General features: G+C 47.0%; 7 protein-coding genes across 7 annotated transcripts; 4 read left to right on the top strand and 3 right to left on the bottom strand.

Annotated features, from left to right (window-relative positions):
• Positions 1–281: 281 nt before the first annotated feature.
• GGS25DRAFT_391246 (cytochrome P450) lies at positions 282–2,826 on the bottom strand. Its single transcript, XM_049258349.1, has 3 exons — positions 2,548–2,826; positions 2,302–2,398; positions 282–2,217 (listed from the first exon to the last, which is right to left on the bottom strand). Exons 1-3 carry the CDS (start codon positions 2,669–2,671, stop codon positions 510–512), a joined length of 1,929 nt encoding a protein of 642 aa, XP_049115126.1. The 5' UTR covers positions 2,672–2,826; the 3' UTR covers positions 282–509.
• Positions 2,827–4,069: 1,243 nt separating this feature from the next.
• On the top strand, positions 4,070–5,962 carry GGS25DRAFT_501360 (uncharacterized protein). The gene is made up of 2 exons (XM_049261922.1): positions 4,070–4,456; positions 4,540–5,962. Exons 1-2 carry the CDS (start codon positions 4,220–4,222, stop codon positions 5,611–5,613), a joined length of 1,311 nt encoding a protein of 436 aa, XP_049115125.1. The 5' UTR covers positions 4,070–4,219; the 3' UTR covers positions 5,614–5,962.
• Positions 5,963–6,346: 384 nt separating this feature from the next.
• GGS25DRAFT_501359 (uncharacterized protein) lies at positions 6,347–11,500 on the top strand. Its single transcript, XM_049261921.1, has one exon. It carries the CDS (start codon positions 6,568–6,570, stop codon positions 11,035–11,037), a length of 4,470 nt encoding a protein of 1,489 aa, XP_049115124.1. The 5' UTR covers positions 6,347–6,567; the 3' UTR covers positions 11,038–11,500.
• Positions 11,501–12,152: 652 nt separating this feature from the next.
• GGS25DRAFT_515292 (formate-tetrahydrofolate ligase) lies at positions 12,153–15,221 on the bottom strand (the record flags this gene model as incomplete). The annotated part of the gene is made up of 5 exons (XM_049263068.1): positions 12,153–12,261; positions 12,321–14,851; positions 14,922–14,959; positions 15,013–15,033; positions 15,098–15,221. 5 exons carry the CDS (start codon positions 15,219–15,221, stop codon positions 12,153–12,155), a joined length of 2,823 nt encoding a protein of 940 aa, XP_049115123.1.
• A 1,365-nt stretch (positions 15,222–16,586) lies between these two features.
• Positions 16,587–18,664, top strand: GGS25DRAFT_501356 (eukaryotic translation initiation factor 3 subunit I). Its single transcript, XM_049261920.1, has 5 exons — positions 16,587–16,703; positions 16,767–16,789; positions 16,886–17,366; positions 17,441–17,782; positions 17,847–18,664. Exons 1-5 carry the CDS (start codon positions 16,677–16,679, stop codon positions 17,982–17,984), a joined length of 1,011 nt encoding a protein of 336 aa, XP_049115122.1. The 5' UTR covers positions 16,587–16,676; the 3' UTR covers positions 17,985–18,664.
• Positions 18,665–23,087, bottom strand: GGS25DRAFT_501355 (SWI/SNF family of DNA-dependent ATPase). Its single transcript, XM_049261919.1, has 4 exons — positions 22,787–23,087; positions 22,516–22,683; positions 19,476–22,439; positions 18,665–19,421 (listed from the first exon to the last, which is right to left on the bottom strand). Exons 1-4 carry the CDS (start codon positions 22,874–22,876, stop codon positions 19,287–19,289), a joined length of 3,357 nt encoding a protein of 1,118 aa, XP_049115121.1. The 5' UTR covers positions 22,877–23,087; the 3' UTR covers positions 18,665–19,286.
• A 1,769-nt stretch (positions 23,088–24,856) lies between these two features.
• On the top strand, positions 24,857–26,198 carry GGS25DRAFT_391121 (uncharacterized protein). The gene is made up of 3 exons (XM_049258348.1): positions 24,857–25,019; positions 25,078–26,049; positions 26,179–26,198. Exon 2 carries the CDS (start codon positions 25,192–25,194, stop codon positions 25,966–25,968), a length of 777 nt encoding a protein of 258 aa, XP_049115120.1. The 5' UTR covers positions 24,857–25,019; positions 25,078–25,191; the 3' UTR covers positions 25,969–26,049; positions 26,179–26,198.
• The last annotated feature ends 815 nt before the right edge of the window (positions 26,199–27,013 follow it).

The raw sequence follows: 27,013 nt of genomic DNA, 5'->3' as shown, positions 1-27,013 counted from the left end.
GGGCTACCCAGGCACCGTGTCATCGTCCCATTTTAACCAGTTAACCTGTGGAGACGAGTTTTCCTTCATGTAGAAAAACAAAACAAACAAAAATGTTCATGGTAATTAGTTGTATCCTCGTCCAATTTCGGAAAGTTGACAATCATATTCATATCGTAGCTTTAGAGGCCTTCTTAAGTTGTTGACTGTTGAACACTGTTCTGGTGTTTTGTACGGAAAAGGTACCTCTAAGATGGTTTATTGAAGAATTGGTGATTAATATTGCTCAAGCACTAAGTTACATTATGTATGTAGAATGTAGGTACATGTACCTTGCATGAATTTGTCGTTGCCGACATGGAGTTCGACACGAATTCGTAATAGCTAAATCGTGATATATAAATGGTCTTGGTCTCCCTGATATGCCCCCTTTTCATGTTTAGCCATACCTATACCAAATAATACAGCTGGGCAATATAGACAGGTACCCAGCAATAATTCGTTTTTACATGTTGTCCAAGGATATCTCATCATTCAATCCAATTGACAAATCGCTCATCGCCTCTCCTCACTAGCCTGAGAGGAACATGTCTATCACCGTGTAGCTTCAATGTGAGCAAACTCGTAGCCTCTTTGACGGTCTCCCTTGACTTCTTCTGTGCCGTCTTGTACAGTCCCGCTTTCTCGTCTTCGCTCATTCCAGCAACCTTGTCATCACTCGCCCACTCATCTACCGCGAGCTCAATGCTGTAATTCTGGAAAATAACCGCCAGCACCGACACCAGCTCCACGATGGCGATGCGTCGGCCGAGACACGCTCTCGCACCGTCCGAGAATGGGATGAAGGCGCCCCGTTCCGGCCGGTATAGCTGTGCGCTGGTGTCGGACCCCGCATAACCCCCAAAATCCTCCGTATCTGCGTCTTCGACGGCGGTGGTCTCGTTCTTGGTCGCCTCAGTGTGAAGCCACCGTTCGGGCACAAAATCATCCACGTCCGTCTCAGCGTCGCTGACCTTACTCGGCTTAGTCGGCCAGTATCTTGGACTGCGTTGCGAGGCCACGACCGCCATGCCAATTACTGAGTTGCGAGGGAGCAAATGCTGTACTCCGTCGATGGTGATCAGCTGATCTTGCGCCGGAGATACTCTCTTGGGAATATCGACAACCGGTGGGACCAGGCGCAAAGTCTCATTTATGGCCGCTCCCACCATCGATCCCTGTAAAGAGCTGATGCTCGACTCGTAATCCCACTCGTTCGGATCCTTATCACCTACAATGTTATCGACATCCCGTTGTAGACGCCTTTGCGAGCCTGGATTGGTGGCCAGCTCGATGAGGGCGAAGTGAAGAATGTTGGCCGTGGTTTCGTGGCCTGCTACAATGTTTATGAAAGCGTTGCCAATAATATCAGAGTCCGATAAATGAGCAGTTTGCGACTCCTTTTTGCTAGACCCTTTAGTTGCTGAACCATTAGTCACCTTGTTTCCGTAGCTTGAGCGAACTAAAGAGCCCATTATGTCCAGTCCTTCTGTGTTGGACTCTTTCTGCACATCTTCAATCTTCTCTCGCAAAAATTCGTTGAAGTACCGAACGAGGTTGCTCTCTGCCTCCACTGCCTTGTTCGCTTTCTTGCTGGGAATAATTCTTAGAATCCATTTCGGCGTGATGAGAAGCAAGATGAGATAATCGAGAGTCTGCGCTAGTGCATCTCCAAAACTCATCGAGAACCCTTTGGGAGGATCCTGCGTTCCATACTTAGCCAATCTCGGATCGGTACCTGGAGGGAACTTTTGACCAGGCCAGAGAATTTTGAGGCCAAAGCCAATGTTAGCGATAATTTTTAGCGTGAGCGAGGCCGTGTCCCGTTCGGTTGACTTGAACGTCTTGTTGCCCAAACCATCGGCGCCGAGCCACATGTTAATTAGGCCTTGGGTCTGGTTAATGGACTCCGTAAACACCATGGCGGCATTTTTTTCATTGAAAGAGGCAGAGGTGATTTTGCGGTGCATGCGCCAAGAGGCGCCTTCTAGAGTTAATACATTTTGGCCATATTGCCCGAGGATAGCATAGACTTCTGTAGGCTTGGAGAACGCTTCCCTTTTAGAGGTGATCTGGTGGATTGCCTCAGCGTTTTCCGTGTAACATATAATTCTACCGGGGGAGATAATCATGAAGGTATCACCGATAGCAGCAAATATCTTATGGTTATCTCGGTATTGCCAATTGGGATTCAAGATACTATCCCCGAGTTTGTTAGATCGCCATTCAAGGACTGGCATGCACCTACTTAATAGTAGGTACGTCAATGTCTCCGCTACTCACGGTTCAATGTCCTGCCAACACTTGCGCGGCAAAAGTTTAAACAAGGGAACCCAAACGGCATTTGTTAACTGTCCAATTTGGTTCCATGGACTAATGGCTATAAGTAAGAAGAGGTCAGCTTCAGTATGTGTACCTAGTACCAGTGACATAGGTGAGATAAAGCAGGGTACTTGGGTACAAGAAAAGGGGTGGGCATTATTTGAAGTTAACCATTGAAGGCTTCAATATTTGGGCCAATCAACTTACGGACGATATAATAGGGGAAACCGGATTGTTTCGCGGCAGCGATGTTAGCTCGAAGCCCTGAAACTATATTGAATAAGAAATACGAAACCGTTGCACCGACAAGCAACAATATAGTAAAAGCCATGATAGTATTTAGTGTTTAGTTCAAAATATCAAAAAGATCAAAGATCATTCCAACCCAAAGTTTAGGTATAAGTGAACAAAGTTTTACATCCCATTCCCTATCAAGTGTCTATAGGGCTGACAAAAGGGGGATAAGATAGAGGAAGGGAATATATAAATTGTACACGTGTAATGTTAACAAACAAAGATATAGACAGGTATGTAAAATATAATACAGTAAGTAGATAGGTAAGTAGGTAAGTAGGTAGGTAAATAGATATGTATCCAAGTCGTGGGAGGTTGGCCCCCAGAGTGGGAAATCGACGGAATCGATGGATCTAACGTTTCGGGACCCTGACATCCCGTGCGCTATCCTACATTTTTTTATTGTCCGTTTATACTTGCCCTCCACTTTTGATGTAAGCGTTTGCACTGGCACCTTCATTCGTGGAAGACCGAATAGAAGTGTGCCTACTTGCCTCCCTTATATACCTAGGGTAGGCACTATAGACATTAGGTTAATGATATCTGGAGTCTAAGGTTTAGACAAGGAAGAATCTTATCGTAACATTTCAACTTGCAAGGTTCAATGTTGTTGTTTCTGCTGTTTCTGCTTTACCGCCCCCGCTTTGCATGTGTTACCTGCGCAGTGCCTACTGAATTTCGGAAGTCACCTTGGCTGCAGAGTTCAAATTCAATTGTCGTTGTTTCCAAGTTGTTTCCTGTGTTTCCTACAGATGCGGCTGGAAATTAAAACTCGCCTTATCTAACCGCCAGTATCTCTTTTTCATCTCTTCTCTTTTTTTGGTTCTTTTTTTCTTTTTTTTCGCTTTTTTCGTTCATCTACTTACCCTCGTCTGAAACTCAAGATCCCCTTGTTTCAGGGACTGTGAGGTTTCAAAATATAAGAACTTTTTCATAACATATATCTGCATTGTCGCGCTCATCATCTCTCTTTGAGAATGATTTGTATGTTTGATTTTCTTCCTCAAGCAATGTGATTTGATGAGTAGGAAAAGTGAGGAAGTTCCAAGGATTGCTTTAGGCAGGTGCTGAATCCCACCTACCTTACCTAGGGATGATAGACATTTCAATGTTGTGCTGCCGTGGCGCTGGAATGAATGTTTCCCGAAGTTTTCGTCCTTCTCCGGAACCACATGTACCCCATTCGCCGACTCTCTTCTAAAGTCACTCAGCACCTTAAAATGACAAGCTGCACGTGAGGGAGAAAATGTCATGCATGCATGAGTTCAAGATGGGTTGGTAACTTCAATGTTTCCAAGTGTGATAGGGGCTGGATTTTCTATTTTTTTTATGTGTCTCGGGTATTTCCGAGGGATTGCGGGCCACGCGGAGTCGTGCAGGACCTCGAGCACTGAACCTTCGGAATTTCTTCTCTGACGTAAGTGAGAGCTAGAGCTAGAACCTCTCCTATCATACACACCCAACATACATACCTAGTGTCAATTCTTCTATTTACTAACCTAGTATACTATACCTACATATGTAGGTACCTACCTTAGACCTCAAATTACCCCACGATCGCCATTCGGAAGGGTCTATCTAAAAGATGGCTTTTATTTCCGACATCAAGCGACTTCATCGAAATAATGTCGCAACTCTGCGTCGCTCCCCGCTCGCAGAGATATCAGGCGCACTTGGTGATCTGGGGACTCTCCTCCCACTGATGATCACCCTCGCCGTCAATGGCTCAATCTCGCTATCGACTACACTTGTATTCTGTGGCTTCTATAACCTCATTACCGGTGTCATATTTGGAATTCCTTTGCCAGTTCAGCCGATGAAGGTAATTAATTACCTCTTCTTAAAATGCAACAGCTCACTTTCTTAATATGTCTGAATGTCAAGGACTAACAATAGTTTCACTAGGCCATCGCGGCCGCTGCTATAGCTTCTCATGCCTCGGAGCGCGAAACTGTAGCTGCGGGTAGTGTGGTCGCTGTTGTTGTGCTTTTCCTTAGCGTCACCGGTTTATTACACTGGATCACTCGCATAATTCCCATCCCCGTAGTCAAAGGTATCCAGTTCGGTGCCGGCCTTTCCCTCATCATCTCGGCAGGCACTTCGCTGCTAAAGCCGTTCGCACACCACTGGGACTTCCCCCTTGACAACCTCGTATGGTCTTTTGCCGCCTTCTTATTACTTGTCCTGACTCAAAAGGCGACTCGATTCCCATATGCCCTCATCATCTTCGTCGTTGGCCTAGTCCTCGCTATCATATCCGTCGTCATCAGCTCGCATCATCATCTACCCCATTTCCGCATCTGGAACCCCTGGTTCAAACTCCCGCAGTGGAGTGCAGATGCTATCGGCATGGGTGTCGCGCAGCTACCCCTCACAACCCTGAACTCCATCATCGCCGCTAGCGCATTGGCCGCAGACCTGCTTCCTGACCTACCTACGCCCAGTGTCACAGCCCTCGGAATCAGTGTTGCTGCCATGAATCTCCTGGGTTGTTGGTTCGGTGCTATGCCCGTATGTCACGGCGCCGGTGGGCTTGCCGCTCAGTACCGATTTGGGGCACGGAGCGGAGCTAGCATCATCATGTTGGGTCTATTTAAGATGCTCCTCGGAATAATATTTGGGGAGACTTTGCTAGACTTACTCAAGGCCTTCCCGAAGAGCTTACTAGGAATTATGGTCATTGCCGCCGGTCTAGAGCTCGCCAAGGTTGGCCAGAGCCTGAATCACGGCGCATCGGACTTATGGGAGGCATCGGTTGATCAGGCACAGCACAAGAGACACCGAAATGTATCAGACGAGGAAAGAGGTGAGAGGTGGACGGTTATGCTCATGACTACGGCGGGTATCCTAGCTTTCAAGAATGATGCTGTTGGGTTCGTGGCTGGGATGCTGTGCCATTGGGCTTACAAGCTTGTAGACTGGATTGAAAGAAGACGGGGTCGTGGCTCAGGTGAAAGAGCGCCTTTGTTGAGCAGGTAGGGCACGTGCCTTATTAAGCAGTGACTCTACCTGACAGCCTGGGTATATACATCTCGGGTGTGTATATATGTGTGTGAGCGTGTATGATGAGTTACCTAAGGTAAGTTTATTTCTCATGGCATGCTGATGTGGTAGTGTTATCAAATATTTATTGAGCATAATGATTCTCTACCTAGTATTCAGGTACCTATTCAATGTTGTACAATACCTAGACCAGCACACAGACAGGAGGGCTTCTTTCATGGAATGTAAACTTTGTAGTACACCGTGAGTTGTCAAGATACTACTACATAATGACTGCCATGTGACTACCCTAGGTTAAGTAAATACCTACGTATGCAGCCAGTCAAAGAGTCGGTGTGAGTTTATCAAGAAACAAGCAATGAATGAATTTATTGATTCGTATAAAAAGGATCACTTTCAATAATACATGTATACATAGTACACTGTACCTACATATTTCTGGATGGTACAACTCCAATAGATATTTTAAAAGACTCCAACTGAACTTGGCCATAGCGTCGACTAGGAATTGTATCCGAGCTAAGCAACCTTAAAAGACCGATTAGCTTGGTATGGTTAAACCAATCACAGCAAAGCAGGTAGGTGGTACTAGGTGCAGCTAGGTTTGGCCGAACTTTTAGAACCATTACAGAAGGTCTTGGCGGGGGATCATCTTCCAGATTGACAGAATTGACAGAAGATTGGCAGTGTCGAGCCACTGGCAAATGGTGGTAAAAGCTTTAGTTTTTTTTACGTTGCAGGAAGGCGGTGACCATCTCAACTCCCCCCCGAACTGGGCAGTACTGGCAGTACTGGCAGTACTTTCAATCAACATTGAATTGGAATACTTTACTTTCCTAATCCAACCAACCAACCAACTAACCAACCCATAATTCATAATTTCCTAACCGGCACGCCGTAGACGAAGGAGCTGTCTCCAATTCAACAGCGATGACTTCGTCCAACGCTGCTGCGGCTGAGGCCGATACTATTCAACCTTTACAATATCGCTCTCCTCCTCTGCCTTTTCCTTCTTCTCCTTCTCCGCTAAGTCTGCCGACTGCAGCCGCGCCCGCATCCACATCTACATCTACATCCACATCAACATCAACATTAACTCCAATACCAAACTCGAACCCAGACCCAGACCCAGACCCAAGCCCAGTACCGGTATCAGCACCGATATCTGCACCCGTATTAGCACCAGCACCAGCACCTATACCGATCCCCGATACAGACCCCAATCCCCTTGATGCTATTCCCAATGCGAATGCGCCTATACCTATCTCGAATAACCAAGACTATTACCATTACCGCGATGACCCTCACGAGATTCACTCTATGCCTTCGCCCCCTACTGTGTCTCCACTGTCCACGCCCGCCGCGACACAAGTCAATATTGGCGATAATGACGATGTACCCGAACTCTCGACTGAACAGCTGCCACCTATGAATGGCGCAAACGACCCGTCTTCTATGGTTCAACTGGCCTCTGCCAACCTCAGCTTGGCTACTCAAACCTTTGGCATGAAACTTGGTCAAGCTCAAATGCTAGACCAGCCTGATCGTCGTTCGCGCACCCAGCTGGAAGCTGTCGCGACTACCGATCCCGAGCCCTCCAACGCAGATTTTTCATCCCGGAACATGACCAACAACATGCCGAATCCTCAGGCTACGGTCGATCCGAATGCGTACATGATGAACCTCGCCCAGGCCACATCTACGCTTTTTCAAAACCCGGGTCCTGCTATTGTAGCACCTTCCGAGGTGTCGCTACAAGCTTCCTTCACGCAAGAGAGCGATGCGTTGACGACAAGCGCCGACCACACGTCTACTAGCGTCAGCCAAAAATTGGAGTCTTTTGCCAGGATAGAATTTGCCGATAGTGTTTTTCAGATGACAACGTATGCCGTCATCATTGGTCGCGACCAGAGAGCTATGGATCAGGCTCGGAGGGATGAGAAGCGGGAGTTGGCTTACAGACGGAAAGTGGAAGAAAATGCTAGGAATGGATTGCCGCCTCCAACGCCCCTTAACGTTGACCGAGGCAAATTTAGTAAATCCTATGTCAGTGAAGAAGGTGGTATGCTTGGTCCTGAATCGGATGGAGAGGATAATGCCCGCCCCGTCAAGAAACGTCGACCGAGCTCGGCGCATAGATCACAAAATGGCGATGATGATGCTCAGAGTGACCATGTCAAATCGAATAGACAATATGTCTCACATACACCCGGAGCTGCCGCGGTTGACTTGGGCACATTGCAGCCATCGCCATCACATATACCATTTGTTGGTATCCATTCGCCCGGGCCGGATATTGCGAGCAAAACTCGTGGTATCTCAAGGCAGCATCTGAAAATTGAGTATAATGAGAAGAAAGGTGTCTTTGAAGCTGTCGCCCTGCACAAAAATGGCTTCTTCTGCGACGACACACATTATGGGCTTGACGATCCCGTTACCCTCCGAAGTGGAGACCGCCTCCAAATCAAGGATGTGGAATTTATTTTTGTTCTCAATGGTGTCGTGCTCGGTAAGACCGGTGGCGAACAGTACCATGAAGAAGAAACGTCGAGCAAGCGTATGTCTATCGGAGGTAAAGAGATGAGCTTTGATTTTGAACATTCCGATCATGAGAATTTCCGAGACACAAGTGACGAGCTATCCGAGATAGAGAACGTACCAACACCTGTCCTTGGCTCTGATGAAGGCGAAAGAGACAATGAAGCCGCTGAAGAAGAACATTCTGACATGGGTGACGAGCCTAATGTTGATGTAGTTGAGTCAGCTGAGATCCAGGATGAGATTCAAGATGAGATTGAAGACCAAGACCAAGACCAAGACCAAGATCATGGCCATGATCCGTCCCAACCCCAGTTTGCGACGCCTGACATGCCCAAACGTCGTGGACCGGGTAGACCACCGAAGGATGGTATAATGTCAAAGAGAGAGCGACGCCTACTCAAGAAGCAGATGCTAGAAACTTCTAAGAAGACTCTTCCTCAAGACCCACAAGGGGACAAGATCAAACGGCCAGTGGGACGTCCTAGAAAGAATCCAGCGCCGGAGGAGGGAGAAAAACCGGAGAAGAGGAAATACAACAAACGAAAGTCGAAAGAAGATGGCGACGAAGGCTCCGATGCGGAAAGACGAGCAAAGGAGAAGAAGGAGAAGAAGGTCCGGCCGAAATCTCCACCTCTAGAACTTCGAAAAGAGGATTTCACTGAGGAGCAACTTCAAAAGCCTACGAAGAATTACGGCGTTCTAATAGACGAGGCCTTGACGAACGGGCCCCCTGATGGCCTTACACTGAAGCAAATCTACAAAAGGATCATGTCGAAGTACCCCTGGTTTTATTTCTCTGCGGAGACTAAAGGATGGGAGAGTAGTGTTCGGCATAATTTGATTGGGAACGAAGCCTTTAAGAAAGCTGAAGGTACCGGGTTATGGTCTCGTGTTCCCGGGGTGGAGCTCGATGCCGGAAAGAAGCGTAAAGCAAGCTCCCCTGACCGACAGCTTGGTCCGCCGCATCTTCATACGCACTTGCAAACGCAGCAGTATTACCAGAATGGTTCTTATCTGCCAGGTAGCAACGGCGGTTTTGGACACAATCTACCAAATTACACAGCCGATATCAAGCACCCACAGACGGGATATCATGCTTCTCCTAGTCAACCTAATCATTCCCATATATCGCCATCTTCTCAACCGATCACTCAACAAGCATATCCTACACATGCTCCAGCACCTGCACAATTACCTCCTGTGTATCTCTCCAGACAGCCTAACAACACACACCAGAGTACATATAGTTCTCCTTACGCGAAGCCGCCTCCCCAGTCCAATCCCTCTATCAAATCCGAAGTCTCTTCAGCTCCTAATCCACAGACTTTACCGGCCGCCCCAGTGCAGCTGCCCACGTCTCACCCCTTATCTCAACAGCAGCAGCACCAACAACAGCCGGTATCCAACACGCCGAACAATGTAGTGCGGCCACCGCTGTCGGCGGAGATCGAACAGGCTATAGCTAAATTCAGAGAAAAGGTGACGGACGCTCTTTCTAAGCAAACTAATCAAGCTCCCCAGATCATTGACTCTGCCATCAATCGGGCGCGAGGGTTACCAGCCCAGACCAGTGTGCCTGCTGGGTTTGAACCGGTTGAGAAATCACTGATGAATGCGGTACAAAACATGATCAGTGAGATACAAGCCAAGCAGCAGCCTCAGACGACATCTGCTTCACCCGCTCCAGCAATGTCCAACGCTGTGAAGCCTACACCAACTCCCAGTGCACCAACCCAGAGCCCGGCACCCACGGCAACGGTGGAAGCTGAAATACAACGCAGAGTCAAGGGTTTCAGGGACACGATGATTGTCGCTCTTAGAAAGAAGACAGATCAAGCAGAGGCTATCGTAGACTTGGCGATCAACCGAGCACGAGGCATGCCAAATTCTGGTCCAATTCAAGGGTGGGAAGAGGCAGACAGATTGATGGTCAAATCAGTCACGCAGATCATTGCTGATGCGCGTAGAGCCCATAGCCTCCAAGTGCAACCTACACCTCTCGCATCTGTCAATGCTGCTCCGCCAACAAATTCGTCTCAGCCTCCACAGCAAGCTCCGTCTGCATCACCCGCTCTAGCACCATCACCAGCCCCTATGGCGGTAGCGGCTCAGGCTAGCCAAGCAGCACCAGCTAATCAACCCAGTACACAACTTTCCCAGGCAACTCCATCGTCTATACCGAAGCCAGCGCCGCCGTCGTTCCCCCGTCCTGGAGTTTCGATTCAACGCCCGACGCCAATGGGTATCTCGCGACCCGGAGCAAATTCAATATCGCGACCCTCCATTGCTCGGAAAGATTCGGGGACTGCATCGTCTGTACCGAGCCCAAGTGTAGCAACACCTACGCACAGTATTCCCAGCCCCGCGCCACCAAGCGCGGGCGTCGTTGACCAGATTGCAGGGCAGAAGCGGCAACATAGCGATGCATTCAGCAATGGTAATGGAGGTTTCGAGCAATCTCAACCTGTTGCAAAGGCTGCCATGCACTCTCAAACGCCACAGATCTCTGCTCCGGTACCGCCCAGTGCAAATGTAGTTGAACAGGTTGGACAGAAAACGTTACATGAAGAGGGACTTGGCCATGGGAACGAACGTGCTGGACAGCCTGAACTAGCGGCGAAGCTTGTTGGACCAGCACCGGCATCCACACCTACGCCTATACCTGCATCTGCACCTCCACTTCCACATCCACATCCACCCGCAATCATGCATGCACCCACACCTAATATATGCAGCCCAGCACCACCTAGTGCGGGAGTGGTTGACCAGATTGCCGGCCAGAAGAGACATTTAGACGAAGGACCTGGTGGAGGCATGGAACAGCCGGAGGCAAAAAGGGCTGCTCTTTCTCCTACATGATGAATATTTTGTATGCGAAGTCACGCCCATAATTAGGAACTAAGTACTTAGGCTTAGTCTTAGGCTAGTAATGTGTCCTGTCCTGTACTTAGAAGAAGAAGAAGCGAAATGGTTGTACGATGGGATCTTTCGCATAGCGAAGTTAGACAGCCACTTACTTGCTTACCTCCTCCCACCCCCTTTTTTTTTAATACCCAACCATCAACCACCATCCCTTTTTTGTTGCTGCTACTGGTGTAATTAAAAGGGAGAAAGTCAAAAATGTTAACCTCGAACTCTGTTTTACTACCTGCCCTATGTGCCCTGTGTTTATGTTTATGTGAGGCTTTCGTGCTACGTGCCTAGGGTTAGTGTGTGTGCGTGTGTGTGTGTGTGTGTGTGTGGTGATTTGGGATACTATGATTGTGATGCCGGCTTTGATCTCGATTTCGATTTTAGTGATAGACAATGCTTAATCTTTTGAGAGGGGAGGGGGGGGGGCATAACTTAGGTAGGTAGGGAAGAGAGTAAAGGGAGGAAGACGAGGAAGAAGGAATGGGGATAGGGATAGGAAGGAAAGAAAGAAGATGGAGCAGGACGGAAGAGATTATAAATATGAGTAAAATTTTCAAGATACAGTCAACTAGGTTACTTACTTACCTACCTGCTTGCCTATCTGGTACATAACTTGATTCTTAATGAGATATGTATCAACACACACCCTTCAGTTTACAATAGGTACCTAGGCGAATCACTTAATCCAAGAGGAAGTTCGACGACCAATTGAAGAAATCAGCAAGATTTTTCATTGCTAACTACATAGATTTTTAATACTCTAGGTGTCAACCATTGACAGATAGATATTTTTTGATACACACTGTTGTTGAAGGTATCATGTACGATGATGAGGACAGATGCTAACCGTTGGCCACCACATAGCCCTACACCAAATCCCATATAGATCCCTATGACCCCCGCACCCTAATGCTCCAACCTGGTTGAATCCGTTGAAGTCAATGCATGGACTCCTCCCACTTAACACACATGCTTAGGCTCTATTCTTATTATATCTATGGTTTTCTATTCCGGGATAATGTCCCGTATGCGTGTAGAAATATAGATGGGTATTTTGACGCTTAAAAGAGTCCATCGATCTCGCCAGTCTCGGTATCGACATCAACATTTAGATAGCCTGGTGCTGTGGGCAATCCAGGGATTGTTTGAATGTCAGCAGCAAGAGCGTACCTAGATTTGTGTGATTAGCTATATTCCTGTGGAATGGTGACATATAAACAGGTACTTACAGATAACCTGCACCAGCAGCCATTCTCACATCCCTAATCGGGACCGTGAAGCCAGTGGGCGCACCCTTAAGATCTGGGTCATGAGAGAGCGAATATTGCGTCTTGGCGATACAGATCGGGAGGTTTCCAAAGCCCTGTTTCGTATATGTGTCGATCTTCTTTTGAGCAAGCTCGCTGAACTCAACTGCTGCGGCGCCATACATCTTCTGGCAGATAGATTCCATACGCTGTTGAATAGAACCCTCGCCCACATCGTACAAGAGCTTGAAGTCCTTGGGCTTTTCAGACGCAGCAACTACTCCCTTGGCAAGATCTACGGCACCCTTTCCACCTTCTGCCCAATGGTTGGCTAAGATAGCATCCTCAGCACCAGCTGCAATAGCTTCCTCCCGCACGACGGCAATCTCAGCGTCAGTGTCGGTGGCAAATTTGTTGATAGCTACCACGACAGGGCAGCCATAAGACTTGGCATTTTCGATGTGCTTCTTGAGGTTCACACATCCGTTGCGTAGGATCTCAACGTTCTCCTGCTTGTATACAGGATCTAATGGTGCGCCAGGGGCGATGGGTGGGCCGCCGCCATGTACCTTCAACGCACGAACCGTAGCGACGATGACAACGACGTCGGGAACTAAGCCTGAAGCACGGCACTTGATGTTGAAGAATCGCTCACCACCCATCGTGAAGTCGAAACCGGCCTCAGTGACAGCGAAACCAGCTTTCACGCTGTGATCCTCGTCAGGTTCGGTGCCTACTAATTTAAGGGCCATCTTATCAGCAAGGATAGAACTATTGCCGATACTGATATTGGCGAAAGGACCAGCATGCACAAAGACAGGAGTCCCCTCCAAAGTCTGCATGAGATTAGGCTTGATGGCGTCCTTCATGAGAGCTGTCAATGCACCTCCAGCTCCAATGTCATCGCAAGTGACCGGGTCTCCCGACCTCGACGTAGCAACCACCATTCGGCCCAATCTTTCTCGCATATCGGGAAGACTTGTGCTCATTGCCAAAATAGCCATACATTCGCTGGCCACGGAGATATCAAAACCAGTGTTTCGGCTTTGCCCCTTTTCAGTTGGTGCAATACCGACGGTGATACCACGCAAATGGCGATCGTTAACGTCTACTACACGTCTCCATGTGATAGTTTCGGGGTCAATATCTAGTCTGGCGAACCGATGAATCTCATCCTCGGTCAGCTCATTTGGGTCGGTTTTGTCAATCCCTAGCTTCTTGAGCCGCCGGAACATGACTTGTGCGAAAGTCCTCTTCCCATTCTTGACTGGGACTAGTCTTCGATAAAGGGGGCCATCCTTTTGTGTGTTTTCGTGGAATATACGAGTCTCAATAGCAGCAGCAAGAAGATTGTTAGCTGCGGAGATAGCATGAATATCACCGGTCAAGTGCATGTTGAACTCGTCCATCGGTATAACTTGACTATAACCGCCGCCAGCAGCACCTCCTTTAATGCCAAATGTGGGACCTTGGCTGGGTTGCCGGACATTCGCAAAGGTAAGTCGGCCCAAGTGCGCTCCTAGTGCTTGCGCCAATCCCATGGTTGTGGTAGACTTGCCCTCGCCTAAGGGTGTGGGGGTGATACCAGTAACCACAACATACCGGCCATTACGACGATGCTCCAGTCGCTTTAGCAAGGTAAGGTCAACCTTGGCTTTGTATGCACCATATGGCTCTAGTTCGTGTTGTGCAATGCCAACTTCTTCCGCAACTCGTGTAATGGGTTTTGGCGGCTGGGATCTTGAAATTTCGATATCCGAGGGCACTGGGGTTAGCAGATTTAGAGGAAGGGGCACGATACGCCTCTGTTTCTGCCGCTCAAAATACATTGTGGTGGAGTCGACAACATTCTGTAGGAGCATAGCAACAGTCATCGGACCAACGCCACCTGGAACTGGCGTAATGTAGGAAGCAACTTGGGAAGCTGACTCAAAATCGACATCACCCACTAGTCGTTGCCCTGATTTCCTAGTCGCGTCAGGGATATAGTTCGTCCCTACATCAATAACCACGGCCCCCGGTTTGAGCCATTCCCCCTTTACGAAGGCAGCCTGGCCAATAGCAGCAACAACGACATCCGCATTCTTCAACTTCTCTTCAACGTTCTTAGTCTTGGAATGACAGACAGTGACAGTTGCATCGGCATTCTTCAACAAGTAACTGACAGGGCTCCCCACGATGTCGCTTCGGCCAAGAACCACAGCATCCTTGCCTTTCAGGTCGACACCTGCTTCATCCAAGAGAACCATGACCCCCTTGGGAGTACAGGGGATGAAGAAGGGATTGCCACCTTTCTTGGCAAGCTCGCCAATGTTAGTTGTGCCGAAACCGTCGACATCCTTCTGGTCTGCCACTGCTGAAGTAATAGCGTACTCGTTGATATGCTTGGGCAGTGGTAGCTGAACTAGGATGCCATGTACCGCAGCATTATTATTTAATACGTGCAGTTGTGCTAAAAGCTCTGCCTCGGTGATATTCTCTGAGAAATGTAGAAGTTCACATGTGATGTTTGCCTTTTATGAGTCAAGGGTTAGATATTAAGCCAATGTGAAATAATAGTATGAAATTGCTAGGTAGTCCTACCTCTTGAGCAGCCTTGAGTTTCATGCGAACATATGTAGCTGAGAAATGATTAGTTGCGGCACACATTGCTGTGATTTGAGTCATCACATACAGGAGTCAGATCGATCACCAACTAGAAATCAAGGATGTTAGTATTATGTATGAGCGGGATCGAGGCATGGTAGGACTATACAAACCTTGGATAATCTTAAGGCAAGGTTCATACTTGGGGTTTAGCTTTTGTTTCTCGACTATCTCGGCGGCAAGTCTCTCACGAATCCTCTTCGCGATGGCTGTACCGTCTATCTTTGTAGCAGCCATAGTGGGGTTGCTTATTGAAAAAGCTCTACGAGGGGCATGCGACAGTGAGGTAGATGTCCAATATGGATGATGTGTGACCTGTGACGAGGTGAAAGTGAATAAGCCTGTACAACCTGCTTGATTTATTCTTTGGATCCTTTGAGTGAGTTGGGCACGCTGTGATGAATAGACCGAATTCCGGGCGGTCAAAGACGAACAATTCCTCTGGGCCGAAAGAATATGTAGTGGCTGACAAGAAGATAAGGATTTGTAAAGTGGAGTTTTGGTAGGTTGAGTTACAGTTACAAGTCTAGTAGTAACAATTGCAGTAACGCTTGTAACTGGTCGAAGAATTAACCGTTGCCGTTGCCCTTGCCGTTGCCCTTGCCGTTGGCTTAGTATACATTGTGCTCCTGATGCTTTCGTTGATGCTGGCACTGTCGTAGGAAGGAAGCCATTGCATCGACTGATGCTCCTTCCATTTGCTAAACTCATAATCCTTCAACCGAAGCTGTGCCGTAATAACCCGCACTATCCAATGACTCGACTCAGCTCAACCAAGGATCATCCCAAGTCTCGACTAGGCCTGGCGTGACGCACTGATGGATAGAGTTTGCTACAAGGTACAGTACAATCCAAGGTCATGTATGATGTATCTGAGATAGGGCTAATCTGAGAAAGTGAACGCTCGGAGGACATCGATTCGAACAAACATAAATATTTACCAAGCACAATTGTTATATAAATATGAGAAACAAGAAGTAATACATTTTTCTTAAAATAAGGGCGAAGGATGAAGAGTTACATAATATGTACCTAGGTATGTATTATTTCATAGGTATCATAAGGGTTGTAGAGGCTTCATGTCTCAAAATTTTGCATTTCGTAGGATTCTTTAACGAGTGGAGTTTACCTTTTTAACTCAACTCAAATTGTGAGTCAACTTGAACCTGATGAATTATACTTGGGTACATACTCCCTAATTTGATCTCTTTCTTGTAAAAGTTTCTTTTCATGTTGCGGAGGCAGGATCTCTACTCCAACCTAGTAACTAGACTCTCTACAGCTCCATCATCTTTCAAGTACTACTAGTAGTATGTAACCAGGAGGTTACGGTCCCTGAAAAGCTGGAGCTATGTAGCATAATTATCCCTAGAAAATTTAGTGCATTTTTAAGACTTTTTAAAAGTTGTCCGTCGTGGTTTCTCAAATCTTTTTTATATTTTCTGTCACGTGACTATCCATGACTGAGTAAGAAACTAGTTACTACAGTACTAACCTTAGTAGTAAAGAGTGTTTCTAACATTTGGTGGGGTTGAGTTTGCTGATAGGCCGATCTGCTATTTATCGAAAATCCGAGCATTTCTTTGCCCCACGCACAAATCATTCAAAAACTCCATACACCTAACCCCAATTTCGCGACGACATCACTTTTCAACCCATAAGAATAATCAAATCCAACCACACGTCGCAAACATGAGACCTATTCTCTTGTCAGGCCATGTAAGTATTTATATCATATGCTGCTTAAAATTATACATGCTGAGTACTAACAAATATCATTAGGAACGAGCCTTGACCCAGATCAAGTACGTTGCGACTCTGAACTTGGAACTCGAAATCGAAATCTAAATCTTTACCTCGCGAACTTCAGGCTAACCATCTTAACTCTTCCTACTATCTAGGTACAACCCCGATGGTGATCTACTCTTCTCCGTAGCCAAGGATCAGCACATTTGCGTTTGGTATTCCCATAATGGCGAACGATTAGGCACGTACAAGGGTCACCAGGGTGCCATCTGGACTGTCGATGTTGACCCCACCTCTACTTTCATCGCGAGCGGCAGCGCCGATAACACTATCCGCCTATGGGAAATCAAAACTGGCCGATGTCTGAAAGCATGGGAATTCCCTACTGCCGTCAAGCGTGTCGAATTCAGCGATGATGGCCGACAATTACTGGGTGTCACAGAGAAGCGTATGGGTCATCTTGGCACCATCGTTGTTCTAGACGTTATCCTCGACGTTGATGCTGAGCAGAGTGACGAGCGCGCTCTAACTATTGTGTGCGATGAGAGCAAGGCCACTGTTGCTGGCTGGAGTTATCTCAACAAGTACATCATTGCTGGGCATGAGGATGGTTCCGTTTCCCAGTACGACGCCAAGGTAAGCCAAGAATCTCAATACATGCGGAAGCAAACCGATGGAGTAAGCTAACCAACTCGATTTACTATGTGTAGACTGGAGAGCTACTCGACAATGTCCCTCTGCACGAGCTTAACATGCAAGTGACAGACCTGCAATGGTCGCCTGACCGCACCTACTTCATTACCGCCTCGAAAGACAAGACCGCTCGACTAGTGGCAGCCCGCGACCTCGAACTTTTAAAGACGTACCCTACCGACACATCACTCAACAGTGCATGCATTACTCCTAAGAAGGAATACGTCATTCTAGGTGGTGGTCAAGCTGCTATGGACGTTACCACAACCAAGGCCCGCCAAGGAAAATTTGAGGCACGCTTCTACCACAAGATCTTTGAGGATGAGATCGGTCGTGTGCGAGGTCACTTCGGTCCTTTGGTATGCTTCTCCCTTTGAAATAAATGAAACTAGTATAATGGCAACTAATCATCTACTCGTATAGAACACGGTAGCCTCCAACCCCACCGGCAAGAGCTACGCGAGTGGTGGAGAAGACGGCTACGTCCGAATCCACCACTTCGACAAGGCCTATTTCGATTTCAAGTACGAGGTTGAGCGTGAGCGTGAGAACCGGCTATAGTATCCCGGCTCTGTCAGACTTCCAATAGCCTCCGTTCCCGAATCACCCGAACGATTCTAAAGAAGTCCCACTGCATATGCCACGATGCAATGCAATGCGATGCGACGCGATGAGAGAAGACGAGAAAAGAGAGGGGGAAAGGGACCAGGATCTTCGGCGTTATGTTCTCGTCTTGTGTCCTTTTTTTATTAAAGTGTAGTTAATTCACGTCATTTTTTTGCTTGTCTGTCCCCCCCTCCCGTGGCTCTTTGCATCCGGGAAGGAAATGAACGGACTAGCTGGCAGGCTTTTCGGCGTTGGTCGGGACGGATTACAACATCGTACACAGCTCTGTCTGGTTTGACTAGCCTTCCTCTACGAGAAAAGAAGTAAGAGAGCAAACAAGGAGCAGAGTAGAGAGGGGGATAGTGACGAGAAGAAACTAAGAGGGAAAAAAACCACCAGAACACTGAGATCTAGATGATGAAATAGGAGAAGACGAGAATTAGTCAGGTAGTAGTTGCTACATACAAAGTAGTAGTGGCAGGTATCTAAATACCCAGGGAAGCAGGGAGCAACGGTTAATACACCAGGGCTTACTCCGAGATGCAAGTCAATCAATCAATTCATCATCATCATTATCAGACACAGCAACCAAGTTTTTCACTTTATTAGAGCCTTGGAAATCAAGACATTAATCATCTCATGTAAAGTCCACTTCATCGATTCAACGTAGTTCCTATCAATCTACCTAGGCAACCTAGGTAGCTATTTGTCTTCATCTGTCTTCATCGTAAGGGATTCAAGAAATCCAGAGAGCTAGAGACACAATAGTATCTGAAGTCCGTCTCCCTCAAAGGCCGTCCTTCTGGACCATCTTTCTTCATTAACGGCGACCGAAGATACTTCAGCAATTAGAGGTTTCTCGTCACCTCCAGCACCATCCCACCGTCCCCGCAGTGCCAAATACTGACAAAACTTCGTATGGGCTCGTATTTCCTCTTTCATCACCAAAGTCTTCCCTGCCGATATTCTTCTCTTTTTTCTGTTTGCAATATGAGCAAAGCACATATTAAACGATGTCAGTGCTATTCCCACCCGCTGGGAACACTTGATACATGATCGTTTTGAGAGCTCTGCTGTCCTGTAGGAAAGGCAACCGTGTAAAAAACGCCATAGCCTCCCTCATGTCCCTTAACCTATTTCATATCCGCCAATAGACGATATAGCTTCTATAAGAGCGGCCAACACAGCTCGAGAACAGAAGCGTTCAAGTTTTTATTATGTTTGTTTTGCTGCCAAGTTGATTCGAGTAAGGGCTATTCACTTCTTCTTGCCCTTGGGTTTGCCTTTGGCCGGAGGCGCCGAGTTCGAAGAACCGACGCTGGAGGCTCGGGACGAGGGAGTAGTGGACGTGGCCTTGCTCCCTCCGCCCTTGACATTATCCAACGCCTTGTTCTGCTTGTGTGTTAGCAATTAACCCGTAGTGGCCGGGATGGGAGATGAGCTCACCTTAACACTAGTCTTGGACTTTTTCTTAGCGGGAGCCATGCCCAAGATGCTATCTTCGTCATTCTCCTCATCGTCCGGCTCCCGTTTACCCTTGCCATTGACTCCGTTTGTCTTGGCTGGATGTACATCCTCAAACTCCTTCACAATGGTGGTGAGCAGTGTAGCACAGCGTCGACCGATCTCAACCGGCGTTCTGCTGAGGAAGAACCAATCGAATCGGAACAGGGGACTTTCACGGATCTCGTCACGGATTCGGTCGTTGATGCCCTCAGAGTCAATGCCATATCGGTCCAGCATCACCATGAGAAATCGGTCCTCTTCTTCGGTGTACACTTTTTTGTTGGTGGTAGATACCGAATAATTGATTTTCATCTGCTGAAGCGGAACTCGATATTGTTGCATCTTCTTGCGCAGCATCTTGCGCTGATGCTCCGTCTTTCGCATACGTTCTTCTCCCGTCTCGATCACCTGGAGGTGCTTGGCGTAGTCCGCGATTTCTTTGTATCGTTGCCAGAAGACCTTCGCGTAGGCCTTAACTTCCGCTACAGTCTTGCTGTCAACTTCCTCGGCAATTCTCTCGTAGTCATTGCGTCCGAAACGGCCAGAGCCATTGATGAACTGCTGGAAATCGCGCTTGTTCCAATCGCCGAATCCTTGGAGTGACAGTTTCTGCTTCTCCTCTTGTTCTTCTTCTGTAAGCGGAGTGGCCTTATCGATTTCTTGCTGCTCCAGGGCACGCTCAGCTTCTCTGTCGGCAAGGGTTTCCTCGTCACCGTCAGGAAGCGGAATCTTGTACTGAATTGCCTTGCGGTAGGCAGCGGTCTCTTGGTCCTGAAGGTCACGGAGTCGGGATGGGTAGAACTGGTAATCGTGGACCGGGATCTGTTTGGGCGCCCGGGGAGCCTTTGGCTTGGTCTCTGCCTTACTCGGTCCATAAATGGCATTTCGGTAGAATTTATCGACTGAATACGACTGCTCCTTGCGTTCGCGTTTGGCTGGGTTGATCCAATTGACACCAATGTCTTTCTTCTTTCCGAACACCTCACCATTCCACTCGTAGGCAGACTCTGATGTAAACTTTTGCAAGTCGTCAATGCCAAGCTTCTCATATCTGGCGTTCAGTTCTTTGGTCCGATTCTCTCCCTTGGACAAGATCTCATTAATATCATCATCATTAAGATCGGTACCTTTAGCAGCCAGTCCAGTGGCACCTTTGGTCTCGAAGACCTTCTCGGCACCGTGTTGGATCATGGTCAAAAGTTCGTTTTTATCTGCTGGTCCTTTAACTCCAGGGTGAGCACGGCCTTGTTGAATGACCAACTGATCAAGGCGAAGTTTCTGTGCTGCTCGTTCAAGCACCTTCTCCTCGATTGCGTTTTCGGTTACAAATCGATAAACGACTACCTGCTTCGTCTGACCAATTCGGTGAGCACGATCCATGGCCTGCAGGTCTGCCTGAGGGTTCCAGTCGCTGTCATAAAGAATGACAATGTCGGCACTGGTTAAGTTAATTCCGAGACCACCGGCTCGAGTGGTAAGAAGGAAGATGAATTTATCCGAATCAGGTCTGTTGTACTCGTCAATGGCCGCAATTCGATCTTCGTGAGCGGTTCCACCGTCAATACGGCAATACTTGTACTCGCGAAAGACGCAATAGTCTTCTAGAATATCTAGAACACGACTCATTTGAGAGAAGATCAGAACACGGCTGCCCTGCTTCTTCAGTCGGAATAGGAGCTTGTCTAGCAATGCTGTCTTTCCAGAATTATATACCAGATGTTCGTCGGTGGTGTATGGGGGACCTGGCTCAGCCCCATCGAATAGATAAGGGTGATTGCAGCACTTCCTCAGCTGCATGACAATATTGAGCAGCCTGGTCTTTTGCTCTCGGTTACCATTAGCCCCATTGACTGCATCGATATCCTTCTCAAGGATTTTCTTATAGAATTTGACCTGCATTTCCGACATGCCAATATAAAGGTTGACTTCCTTTTTGGGTAGCAGACTTTTTTCGACGTCAGCCTTGACTCGACGTAAAAGGAATGGTCGAAGGACTCGGTGAAGTTGCTGAACAACCACTTCGGAGTCGGCATCTTGGCCTGAAAACCATTGATCAAAGGCTTCACTGTCACCAAAGACGTCAGGGAGCAAGAAGTTCAGGAGAGCCCAAAGCTCATGCAGATTGTTCTGCAGAGGCGTTCCAGTAATTAGCAGTCGGTTTCGAGAGTTGAATAGGCGAATGACTTGAGACAAAGACGATTCCTCGTTTTTGATACGGTGTGCCTCGTCAATGATAATATACTCCCAAGCGAACTTCTTCAGGTGTGTCTTCTCGCGGAGAATCATCTCATAACTCGTGATGCAAACATCAAACTTCTCGTCGACCAAACGCTCATTGATTAGCGCATGACGTTCTTCTTTTGCACCTTGTAGAACTAGAACGTTGACTTCAGAAGTCCATCTGGAAAATTCTCGCTTCCAGTTGTCCAACGTTGACTTTGGGACAATAACTAGATGTGGACCTTTGATATCCATAATGTGCCGTAGGTACCCCAAGAAAGCAATGGTCTGAAGGGTTTTTCCCAGGCCCATCTCATCAGCTAGAATTCCAGAGATTCCATTCTCGTGTAAGGAGATAAGCCAATTGAGACCAGCAATCTGGTAGTCCCTCATTGTGCCATTGATGAATGCTGGCGATTGACGGAACACAGTCTCGGCGGATCCTCCCTGTTTTTCGTCCTTGAGCAATTCCGCATCCTCTTCTGCTTCGGTGCGTCGGGCTCGTCCTGTCTCCGCACCACCCTCACGAAGGGCCTTCTTTTTCGCCTTGGTAGCCTCCTCATTCTGGCGATCAATTTCTATAATAATGTTGCGGATCTGCGGGTTGGGGTTTGTTTCGATGAAATGACGAAAAAGGTCGGTCAGACCTAACAGATAGCGGAATCGTCGAATGCTGTCATCTTCCTATTATTATGTTATCATTAGCAACCTATCTCGACTTCCTTATATGACGCAAGTTTTCTACTGGTTTGTTCCATACCTTGGATTCGCCTAAAACGTCATGTTTTTTACCGAAGATAGTTCTTCGTAACTCGTTAGCCACAGAGCGCTTCTTACGTCCGTCGGTGGTCTGGTCGCCAGCAACACTGCTAGCTGTAGTATTTGGGTTTGTGTCTGTATCGGTCTGATCGGGTGTATCGTCAACCTCCTATTGACAAGTATAAGTAAGTATAAGGTAATACATGATATAATATATGGGTACTTAAAAGGCTAAATAGGATAGAATTAAATGATTTTGGGGATGAACTTACCATTTCTTCATGCTGAGTAACCACAGGCTCTTGCGCATCAGACATAGACGCGTCTGGTTCGGCAGCACCAGCTCGTGGACGAGGAGCCATACTGACAGGCGTATTGCGACAGACGCTTTACGCGACTGCGACGCGACAATTCAATCAAGCTTTGGTTGGAATAAAGTAAAGTAGCTATGTATTGATATGAAGTCACAAAGTTTGTAGATGGAAAAGTGGCATAGAACGTTGCCAATAAAGCAATTTGTGTAAGAACTAAAGCACGCCGGTGAGGTGTGAAGATGTTGTTAAGAGGTAGGTTGGTTGGAAGGAAAGGTGGAATAGAAATTAGAATATCATGCCGAGATGGCGTATATCTAATCGGGGTGCGGGTCAGGGAAAGTGGGTCGCGCTAAGTGAACTGTATTGTGGCTTGCAGCATTAAAGGTTAACGATTGGATGTGGCCCGTGCGTTGGATGTTAGTGCGATATTTTGTAGTTAGTTATTAGGTAGTTACCTACACTATTTTCTTCAGTGCAAATGGCCTAATAATACCAATAACGGTTCTGTGTTGTAAAGAGGATGGAAAAGAAAAAGAACTACCATTAGAACATAAAAATAATTACTATGTACAGTAGTAAACCATATTGATTTGCCTACTACTATGTAATATTGACTAAGACACCTCCTTCTCAGCCTCGCCGTTTTTCTTATATCTAAACAACCCCTAGTATTACATACTGCATATACTTATATTTATGCATAACTGCATTGTAGTTTAATCCCTTGCTGAATTTCAATATTCAGAGGTCATTACCTAGTAAGCTTCCAAGTCAAATGGATGTCTTCTATTCTATTAGTACATGGTTTCTTGTAGTGACGAACTTTCCATGCCATGCCTAGTATGTATTACCCTATGTAGGTATATAGTGTTATATGCAACTCAGTAACTATTTACACATGCAAGCTCTTTTTACGCATCTAACATTGAACTGTATGCTGATTGTTCAATGTTCCAACTACATAGCATTCAAATCACCAAGCATTTACACCCGAGAGCACAAATACTCTTGGTTAAATATCGAGTGCACAGGCGTTATTCGCGGGCATAGAATTATGTTGAATAAATGGATTGAGCCATAGTTATATATACATTGATTGGTTAGGTTCCTGGCAGGCGCAATTGAAGTCATTTGCAGAATATCCGCTTGCAATAAGGAAATGATTTCAGTACTGCAAGAAATCTCTCAGTGCCCTTTAGAATCTTAGATGACTCAGATTGACTTACATCATGATAGTATTAAGTACGCCACTGTGCATACTGTGTAGGCCTATCTACGTAGTACAGACCCCATAGCTGCATAGCACATAACTACCTAGTACCCCCCTGGTAAGATTGTGTCCACATGCAATTGATTTGATGGAGGACTCATCAAAAATTGACATGGGGGAGGGGAAAGTAGGTACCTCAGGCTGTAAGTAACTGCGAGTCCGGCCTTCAATGCATGTGTTTCCCCCCTACCAGGGCCTACCTACACTTTGTAGTACCTACCATAGTAATTAAATACCTAGTAACTACTGTACAATACAATAACTCAGCTACATACATCTACTAGATACACATACATACCTACATACCACATTACATATACCCAGTTCGTCATCATCTGACAGTGACTGACACAGCATTGAAGGAATAAGCGAGGCAAGGAGCAAGGAAAACGAACGACAACGAACAGCGACAACCGCAACACCACGTAGCATATCATCCTTCATCTTGCATCTTGCATCTTGAGAGCACGGGTGAAGCATTGAGAGTGGCCAAGACAACTAACACTAGCAACTCGAATCAATCCGCTTTTGATTGATACCTTACGGTTCCTTGCCTACCTACACTTTTTTATGATCTAATTCCATCTAATTATCAACTATCTTTTGCTGCATACATCTAAATACCCTACTTCTTCGTGCTTCAAATTGCCCTTACAACTTTGAACTTGATAGAGGGTTGCCTAGTAGCGTCAAATTATTACGAGTCATACAGCGAATCATCCAACTGCTTGCGATCCGATCCGATACAATACAATACAATCGATATAACATACATAGTAAGCTACCTACCTAAGCGACCTAACTGCCCGACCGTTCGCGCCCGCTCGAATCCACGCTCCCGCTTTAGAAAGCTAGAACTTTTAGAACTTCGGCCCACCGAGATACCGGCGCCCCACCAAACCCAACGAGAAAAAAACCGAAGTAGGATCTAAAGCTACTAGTATCTAGTGTAACTTTTTAACCTCTGGTGACAAACAAGCCCACCGCTATAATCTGACGTCCATCCGCCGGCAGAACCCAATTCAGATCTTCTTCCTTTTTTCAATCTAAATAAGACTCATCCTACAATCCAAGACACCCGACAAAGAACAATATGGAAGCCTTGAGAGGGACCTCGCCGTCTAAGAATTCTGCGAGTGCCGAGTCTCCTGAACAGTTACTGGACGCTTTTAAAGCCGCCGCCTTATCTGTAACGAAACTATATAAAACTTCGGCTGCCGCTCAGGCAAAAGCGAGAGCGGAGGGTTACCAAGACTGTATAGATGATCTCCTGGTCTTCTTGGACAAGTCTCATATAGGCCTAGGTGATGGGGAAGGGTGGCAAATCCGGAAATGGGCTACTGAGAGATTAGATGGAAGGGAGTCACAGTCGCTAGAGAGTGAGGATGAGGTGGAAAAGTCGGAACCTCTACCATCACCGGAGATTCATCGCTCAGCTAATCAAACACATCCATCTACGGCCCGGAATGACGTCCATATGCAACACGAGCCTACGCCTACCCTCCAGTCTACAACTCACTCCCCCGCCGAGGAGCAACATTGCCACGCAGTTCCGACACAAGAAAATTTCACCTTTCGGTCATCGCATCAGTACCCGCAAGAGTCATATCCAAACTTAGAAAATCTAGATCTCTCCGATTCCGCCAAGGTCAACGACAACACTATTTCGGGCTCCTCGGCTGTCCCGCTACATTCATCACGGTCGCGTACAATCAAAAGAGGTTCAAGACCAAGGCCCACTGCCCATCTTGGGAAGGGTGCTGGGCAAAAACGACCCATCAACTTTGCTGAGCTATTCGACGTAGGGAGCATCACATTTGGGAAGGACGCATTTGGGGGAAGGGAAGGCAAGAGAAGCCGGCACACATGAAAAGCAACTTGAGAGCTTAGACTTTACGTCTATAACGGGACGGCTCTCTCGTTTTTCTGGCTTATCTGGGTACCTATCTAGGTAGGTACCTACTGGCTTCGCCACTTCTTCTTCGTCTTCTTCTTCTTCTTACTTCCGCTTCTGCTTCCGGTGCTGCGGCTAAGGGATTGGACAAACGGGAAACCCATTAATAACGACTGACGTGACCAGCTGGAAGAAACGGGGGTTCATATTGGAGGCTTTGGAGGCATTTGCATTGGCACTGGCAGGCATTTCAAGGCGTTGAGAAACATTAAGTACATATAACATTGATTGAAGGGGGTTTTTGCTGATGCTGCTCCCCTCCTTCCTGGGCTGGGAGGATGTGGGAGGGGAGGGGAGGGGAAAGGGGAAGAAGGGGCGTTCTCTTTTCTTTTTCTTTTTTCTTCTCCCGGGGCTTTTTTTGTTGTTGCTATTGTACCTACGTATCTACTACCTACGGCTACCTTCCAACTTACATACGAAGATCGATTTGAGCAGTTCTTGGAAGCGTGTCGTCTGTTGCGTTGTATGTATAGATCGTGTTGTTGAAGTGTACTTTTGGTCTACTGGTGCTTAGTAGATGCTGTGGATGGGTTTATTCTGGTGGGATGATCGTATCATGGGAGGGTTCTTACTTGAGGTTAGACTAGGAGAACATTGGCTTGTACGCGGAATATGATTGTAATTATCATAGGAGGTCCGTACTCCTTCCAACCTACCTTGGGGTTAGATACTAGTCGGGCTGATGAGTAACTCCTAAGACACCACTGCTAGAGAGTCTCTTCTCTCTACTACTAAGTAAATAATACCCAGGTAGCGCTAGAAGTATATATTGATAGTAGGTAGCGAGTTGAGCTAATAGCTTCAGCAAAGAAAGAAAAGGGATCAAAGTCTTAAGTGCCTTAGCAACCTGAGACCTTCGACTAGATCGTTGGGGTTAAGGACGTATATTCTTCGAACGTCGGTAAGCAGGTTGGGATGCAATAAATACTAGGTATATGCATACCTACCCTACATAGGTACC

Source organism: Hypoxylon fragiforme, assembly GCF_022984875.1.
Source record: "Hypoxylon fragiforme strain CBS 206.31 chromosome Unknown GGS25scaffold_7, whole genome shotgun sequence".
NCBI lineage: Eukaryota > Fungi > Ascomycota > Sordariomycetes > Xylariales > Hypoxylaceae > Hypoxylon > Hypoxylon fragiforme.
The sequence above is the reverse complement of the archived record's forward strand: the minus strand, read 5'-3'. Positions and strand labels throughout refer to the sequence as shown.